The 8,282-nt window shown below is 35.5% G+C and overlaps 1 protein-coding gene across 1 annotated transcript; it reads left to right on the top strand.

Annotated features, from left to right (window-relative positions):
* Window positions 1-1,264: 1,264 nt before the first annotated feature.
* On the top strand, window positions 1,265-6,385 carry lhx1b (LIM homeobox 1b; the record flags this gene model as incomplete). The annotated part of the gene is made up of 5 exons (XM_079814283.1): window positions 1,265-1,434; window positions 3,006-3,229; window positions 3,458-3,729; window positions 4,442-4,607; window positions 6,015-6,385. 5 exons carry the CDS (start codon window positions 1,265-1,267, stop codon window positions 6,383-6,385), a joined length of 1,203 nt encoding a protein of 400 aa, XP_079670409.1.
* Between the last annotated feature and the right edge of the window lie 1,897 nt (window positions 6,386-8,282).

Genomic DNA, 8,282 nt, shown 5'->3' with positions numbered 1-8,282 from the left:
CATGGCTGTCGAGGTCGTGTTTTTTCGAATTGTGAATCATTTCTGCATGAATCCACTAAAACTAACTAAAATATTCAAATAGGCCTGAATTTCGTTAATTATTGGGCTACTGGATGTAGAAATTATGGTGTAGCCTAGCCTATATAACATGTAGCCTAATAATAGCCTATAAATAGCTAATAAACAAAATAGGCCTATATCTTGCATAGCCAATAGAATAATTTTGCCATGTTTATTTCAGCAATTAGCTAATAACCCATTTTTTCTTCTTATTTAGGCTACATGTTGGAGGCTATTAAATATCAAATCATCTTGCATTCAAGTTGCCTCAGATTGCTAACAAGCTTCAATATTCCGTCTATGCCGAGATTTACCATAGGCTAATCTGTCGTTCTTTACAAGAATCGTCAAGAAGGTGCTTACTCATATCCATGTCTTGCATTCCGTGGGCTTTTATAGAAACGAACTAACCATTATTAATTTCTAACAACAACGACTGAATTTATCATCAATTGAGAAAAATAGAAAGCTCTAAATAACATTGCATTAACCTCAAATACTTTTACACAGTAGGACTTCCACATTTAAAATGTAATTAGTCAACATTCAAGTTTGTTTGGTAACAGTCAACAATGTGTTGTTTCCAACTGGACTGTATAGGCAGCAGAAATTGCAGGGGAAAGTGTTAGCCACCTAAATTACTCTAATCTGATTGGTTCCGTTCCAGCCTGACGTCACATCGCAGGGAATAAGGTCTCTCGGCAGCATCCAAACGCGTGCCAGCGACTGAAGCAGAGCGAGATGCACGTGGAAATTAAACCAAACGACCAGGAATATGTGCGTTATGCTTTGAAATAATTGATTTTAACTTTTAAAAAAACGAATTAAACACCTTTAAGCGTTTATTGTTCCTGTTCAAGCGCTGGGAACGCTGGAGAGTCCGCGCGCACTGCTGGTTTACATGTAGAATAAGTAACCATTCCACGTGAGATTGAACTAACACTTCAACTAAAGTTTGTTTTATTCATCTTAATGGTAAACCATCGACGTATGTTAAATCGTCTGAAGGGGAGCTGACACTTGTCCGTTTATGTGCTGTCATCTTTAGGCAAAATTTGGGATGCCATACATTCAATGTCTGCCTTTTTGACGACTTTTTGTTTACTTGGATCAAGGACCACGTAGTGTTCTCTAACTTTTGGAAACAGATTTTTTTTTTTTTACTTCTCCAAGGATAGCAACGTAGTGACTGGAGTCACAAAATATGGTCCACTGTGCTGGATGCGAGAGGCCTATTCTGGACAGGTTTCTGCTCAGCGTTTTGGATAGAGCCTGGCATGCAAAATGTGTGCAATGTTGTGACTGTAAATGCAATTTAACTGATAGATGCTTTTCAAGAGAAGGACGACTCTACTGCAAAAACGACTTTTTCAGGTGAGCGTTTGAATCGAAGAAATCCTTCATGCCCGCTACTGACCTTTCTTATTAAAACAGTTTTGAACTAGATTTTTTTTTCCCATACATTTTTTTTATTAAAAAATATATAGGCCTATTCAAAATAAATTCGTGAATATACAGCATAGCTAAAAAAAAAAAATAAATGCACCACGAAATAATAAAAAGAGAGATTTCGAAACAACTGGTGCCCATTACATTTACAACCCCCGAATCCTAGACAACTTGTTACGTGACAGACTAAAACAGTTCTCTTTGTTTACAAGGAATGAGTGTCAGGCAAGCAGGGGATGAGATTTCCACCAGCACCTGACGGATGTGTGCCCTGCCTTGGCTCAATCTTCCGTAGCGCACGCGTTTGTTTGCAAAAGCTAGAGCAAAGATGCGATAAGTGGATTTGAATAATGAATGAGCTCGAGAGGAAAGCCACAGAAATCCAGCCAGAGCGCATTTGATAACCATTTCGGTGAACTGCATTTACATGCACGCGCAGAGACAAAAGATTGTATATTGTCGCTTGCGAAGTTTATTCTGTTAATACATTCTGTCAAATCAAGGCTGAACATATGAGCAACTCTGAAAATGAAATAGAGTAATTCTGCATACACTAGTTCATGCATCTTTGTGGGTGCATCAAATGTATTTAGCCTACTATGATCTCTATAAAATGTTAGCAATTTAAGAATTTTTTTAAAAAACACAAAGGTAAAAAACATGTTAATTCTTTACCATATAGGGTAAACAATTATATTATAAAGATCATTGTGTAATAAAATATATATATATTTTTTTACATGTAAAAGAGAATATATATGATATTTAACATGACAACATATTGTTAAAATGGTGTTTTATAAATAAAGCGTCGCCTTATAATTTGGTTAAAAGGTAATTCCCAAAAATTCCCTGCACAAACCAGCACTTTTTTTATCATTGGAATGTTTTACCTTGTATGTTGTTAATGTTTCATGCAATATTTAAGTGTCGCGCGCTTTGCTCTTATGTTATTGTGCTCTGTCTTTATTCGTTGCTGGAAAGACCAATTTTATAGCCATCATAAGGTTTTTGGCTGTATACCTCTGTTATAATCTGCACATTTTACTGTAATATATAGATTGAAATAGCTCAATGTTGGTACATTAATATTATATTATTAATGACATAAAAGTAAAATAATTAACAAAAGCATAAGTCACAAAAAAATCCTGTAATTCCCGTTTGGTAAGTTGTAATGTAAATTGACACCCTAAATTAAAGTGCACGTATATATATATATATATATATATATATATATATATATATATATATATATATATATATATATATATATATATATATATATATATATATATATAATGAAAGAATAGACCTATAAACCTATAAAATTAGGAATTAAACTAGCAATTTTTAAGAATTGGTAGAACCTATACTTTCATGAAACAGTTGCAGTGCCAACAATCTTTACATTTTCGAGTCTATTTTATTAGTTTGGTTTTGTGATGTTTTTTTGACTGCCATGGCTTTATTGTATATTTATGCTCTTCTCGCAGACGTTATGGCACTAAATGTGGAGGCTGCGCGCAGGGAATCTCGCCAAGTGATCTAGTTCGGAAAGCGCGAAGCAAAGTCTTTCACCTCAACTGTTTCACCTGCATCATGTGCAATAAACAGCTTTCCACTGGCGAAGAACTTTACATTCTAGATGAATATAAATTTGTCTGCAAGGAGGATTACATGAACAACAGCGTCGGAAAAGACACAAACCTTCTGTCAGGTGAGTAATTTTGGACATTGTGGGCCTGCCTGAGATTAATATAAATTTGTCTGCACGACGAATTACACATTGGACATAGTTCAGGATAAACCCAAGACCATTAAGTAGCTATAAAGGCTATGCAATTATATGTTGTCTTCGAATTTGTGGCACGTGTTGCATTTTGAAAGAAAATACAAATTGCGCATTAGTTTATTCATGACAGAAACAACATTCTATGCTTTTTAGTCACTACGTGCAGTGACCCGAGCTTATCTCCAGAATCTCAAGACCCACAGGATGATAAAGACTCCGAGACTGGACACACGTCAGACAAGGAGACCTGCAACAATGAAAACGACGAGCAGAATCTGGGTGGCAAACGTCGCGGGCCGCGAACCACCATCAAAGCCAAGCAGCTGGAGACACTGAAAGCAGCTTTCGCCGCCACCCCCAAACCTACCAGACACATACGAGAGCAGCTGGCGCAGGAAACAGGCCTCAACATGCGAGTCATTCAGGCAAGTGTGCCTAAAACGGGGATGCAGCTACAAAGCTTTCTTCTCAGCGAGGGTTTATCTGATGAGTGCGTTTGCTATTTTACGCATTCGACCGCAGCTCGTCAAATTAGGTTTTATAGTCGGAAATATTCGTTTAAAATGTCCTGTTTACTAGTGACGTATGCACAACTTGGTAAAACAAGTAGCAAAGGTAGCCTATAAATGTCTGAAAGTGGGCGGATATTGCCCTGTATAGCCTAAATGACTGCAGTGACAATACATTTTGTATAATAAGGCCCCTAGATTGGATATAGGCGTGATGGTATGCAAATATGTCCCCTGCAATTGTCTGACGTAATATCTAAAAAAAAAGAAAAGAAAAATGACATTCAGTAGATAGGCTAATAGTGCTGGATTGTCTTGTCGGCAGTGACGACCGTCGTAACGAATTTATGGACTATTAAACGTGGAGAGCATTTTGCGGCAGAAATAATGACAATAGATTTTGTAGTTATAAAAACAAAATTCTCCAATTTTTTCATTTTAATTTGACTTCTTCATGGATTATATCGATATTTACGTGCTTCATCTGAATCTTAATATTGCAGTTAAATTCGTTTTTTTCCCCCTTAGTCGTTTGGTCAAACAACAACGTTACTCTCAGTAATGTTTCTGGGGTTTATTAATATGGAAACTAATGTCCCGTTTCTTTTGTGTATTTTCTGTCGTGCAGGTGTGGTTTCAGAACCGGCGCTCTAAAGAGAGGCGCATGAAGCAGCTGAGCGCGCTGGGCGCCAGGAGACACTTGTTCTTCCGCAGTCCGAGGAGAATGAGAACGCTGGGCGATCGAATGGAACCAGGAGAGCTCATGGCCAACGGACATTTCTCTTTTTATGGCGGTTAGTTTATATTCATGAATATTAACTAGAAAAAAAAATGGTATAGGCTACATTCCTTGGAATGCTGCAGCAAGTTACAGTCATATAGCCTATACATAAATGTACACATATAGGCTACATGAGCAGTATATATATATATATATATATATATATATATATATATATATATATATATATATATATATATATATATATATATATATATATATATATATATATATATATAATTTATTACACATTTATTACTGTTTCATTTTATTACTGTTTTATTTAGTTGTGCGTTACTACATGTAGCCTACTTACTATAGTAATATTAGTAGATTATGCATAATTACAAGTAGCTAACTAACCTTAAACCAAACCCTAACCCTAAATGTAACACTATCTAGGCTAAGTACATGTAGTTAATTAATATTACTCAGTACTTATTTGAGTAAGTAGAACTATGTCACCTTAAAATAATGTGTAACGCAAAAAATAGCATAGACTTTGCACAAATATCAAAGTCTAAGGATTTAAGGCTGTGAATTTATTAATATATGCTATATTATTAAAATAACAATTATACAATTACAGTTAATTTAAAACAAATATTTTACAATAATATATGTGTGTGTGTGTGTGTGTGTATAAAACTTATAAAAGTTATGAAACTATAAAAAGGGATAGCTGAACACGAAAGAAGATATTTTGAAGAATGTTTGTAACAAAGCAGCAACCATTAGGGAAAAAATACTATGGTAGTCAATGGTTGCTGCTTGTTTACAAACATTCTTCAAAATATCTTCTTTTGCGTTCAGCAGAACAAAGAAACTCATACAGGTTTGGAACAACTTGAGGGTGAGTAAATGATGACAGAATATTCATTCTTGGGTGAACTATCCCTTTAAGACAATTTATTACACAATCGTTAATGTTTCCATGCACTCCAAAAAAAAAAAAAAAAAAGTTCTATATGGCACCAAAAATGGTTCTTGGCTCTTAATCATAGGGGAACCTTTTTTAAGCTATATAGCACCAATTTTGGTGCTTCAGTGGATCTTCAGCAGTTCTTCAGAGGTTCTTCACCGGTTCTTTGACTAAGGTGCTATATAGCACCGCTACCATACACAGAACATGTTAAGATATGGTGCTATATAGCACCAAAGGTGGTTCCTCTATGATTACGACGAAGAACCATTTTTGGTGCCATATAGAACCTTTTTTTTTTAGAGTGTGCTTACAAAAATAAAACATGCAAAAAATAGCCTACACTTGCATTTTGCACAAATATATTAAAAAAGTTAGGGTTGAAGGCTGATCATTTATTATTAATACATCAATGAATACACTACCATTAATGTTTCCATGGTTTTGCCTTTGATGATCACATTTAATGATCATTTGATGATCTCCTCTTTCTTACAGACTATCAAGGCGAGTACTATGGCCCGGGCTCAAACTACGACTACTTCCCTCAGGGTCCACCATCCTCCCAAGCCCAGACTCCAGGTGATCTAGGATTCATGGCCTCCTCTGGCCCAGCTGGAACCCCTCTAGGGAGCATGGACCACCATCACGGAGCACACCACCCCTCCAATGAGACACAATGCTTCAGTGAGATGATATCGCATCACCCAGGGGACTCCCCCAGCCCAGAGCCCAGCGCACCCACCTCCATCCACAGTATCTCTGACATGTGTGACTCCACTCCACCCTTCACATCCCTGAACTCTCTCAGCGGCAATGGATACAGCAATCAACTGTCCTCAGAGATGAACGAAGGGACAGTTTGGTAGCAAACAACAGACTAATTCAGGATACAAATATGTGGAAATGTTCTGTTCATGTGATTTTATAGCAACAATATTTCTATTTAGTTAATTTATTGACATAATTGTCTATTTATTTGTTCATGCGTTTACTTATTTATTTAATGTATTTATCTATTTAAGCAGTATTTGTGTATTTTGAAAGTGGAATGTCATATATGGGTCTGCAGACCTTATAGCTGTGCTATAGACAACGACAGTTTAAGAAAAGCCGAAACAGAATGTTTATATTTACAACACCTGGTGTGTCTGTTCACATTTCTATCATAACCTGACGACTCGGACCTCTTTGCCTTTCAAGGATTTGCCATAGTGACACTTGAAATCATCTCACACCAAAATCTTTCTCTGCTCTCCATGTGGTGGAGTTATGAGTTCCACCAAGTCTCAGAGCGTTTGCCTTTAAAAAGGAAACTTAAAATTGTTGGGACAAACCCTTTATTTGAAATGAAATATGACTTGAATTATAAGACAAAGTCTACCTTCTAAAAAAATCATTTCATACGGTCAGTGGACAGAGAGTCAATTGTTTACGTATATTTTCTTCAGGGGTTTAAATATCAACGATGACTTAAAAAACCCTCTTGATACTGACATGAACTTTTTCTTCAAGCAAGGAACCAAACTTTTGTATTAATTCAATTTATATCTGACTTGTGATTCACTGTATTAGTTTGTATGATATTGTGTTTGCACAAAGAATACACTAAACAAAACCATAAATACATGTTGACAACTTAAGCACAAATACATACTGCAAATGGGCTTTTTATGAAAACCACTCTAGCACTGAGATTGACTCATTTCCAATGCTCATTGATCATTTCATGCATTAGGGTTATTTGATAATTTGCCATTTTAATCCTTAAAACTGTTAAACATGAGGGACACAGAGGCATTCTTAGTGGGAAAATGGCGATTTATGGATTTTGTTTGGGGATTTTAAAATGTCAGTGTTAGGAGCTCCTCCTTGCTGCTAAATGTAATAAATGTAAAAAAAAACAAACAAAAAAACACACATCCAAAAAATGACTTGCAAAATGTAGATTTTATGAACATTCACTGACAGTAAACTATTCTATTCGAGAATAGCAGAACCACATAGGCTGGTTATCTCTAGGAGCATATAAGTTGCATTATTGATCTAATCTAATGACATTTTAGATGTGCCAGTATGGCAGTAAAGTAAAATTAAAGGGACTTTGCACATGAGTACAAACAGACATATAAAAAAGGCCCATGCAATTTTCTTTAAATATGTACTTATTTCAAATGTACTAACATTCAGTTATTAATTCGATATTATGTCAAATGCTCAATATTATCATGCTGAATGCAAATAGTGTATATGCATCACACTTTTTGTAAAGGCCTACTCCTGCTCAATTAATGTCTGCCCTAACATGTTTGTTTTGGTTAAAAAATAATGTATTATTAACACAATAGTCTCCAAATAAGATAAACATTATATGAAAATGTTTGAATTTCTTTCTTCTGCTGAACACAAAAGAAAATGTGAAGAATGTTGGTAACCAGACAGTTGATGGACCTCATTGATTTCAATAGGCAATAATTGGTTACTGTTCAAAATGTATTTTGTGTGCAGCAGAAGAAAGAAATGCATACAGGGAACAACTTGATGGTGAGTAGGCTAAATGATGACAGAATTAATATTTTGGGGGAACTATCTCTTTAAAAAAAAAAAAGATATCCTCGATCTCTCGGGGACAGACCCGCAGGTTTACATATGACATAACAGTGTGCAGTATAAATTATTTAAATTTCACACGCTAAAGTTTTTCCTTGAGAAAAGACAATTGACTATGTAGTGTACTTAGCGTTTCAAACAAACACAAACCTATTT

This window comes from Gobio gobio (assembly GCF_949357685.1).
Source record: "Gobio gobio genome assembly, chromosome: 4".
Taxonomy (NCBI): domain Eukaryota; kingdom Metazoa; phylum Chordata; class Actinopteri; order Cypriniformes; family Gobionidae; genus Gobio; species Gobio gobio.
Note: the sequence above shows the minus strand (reverse complement) of the source record. Positions and strands in the feature narration are given on the sequence as shown.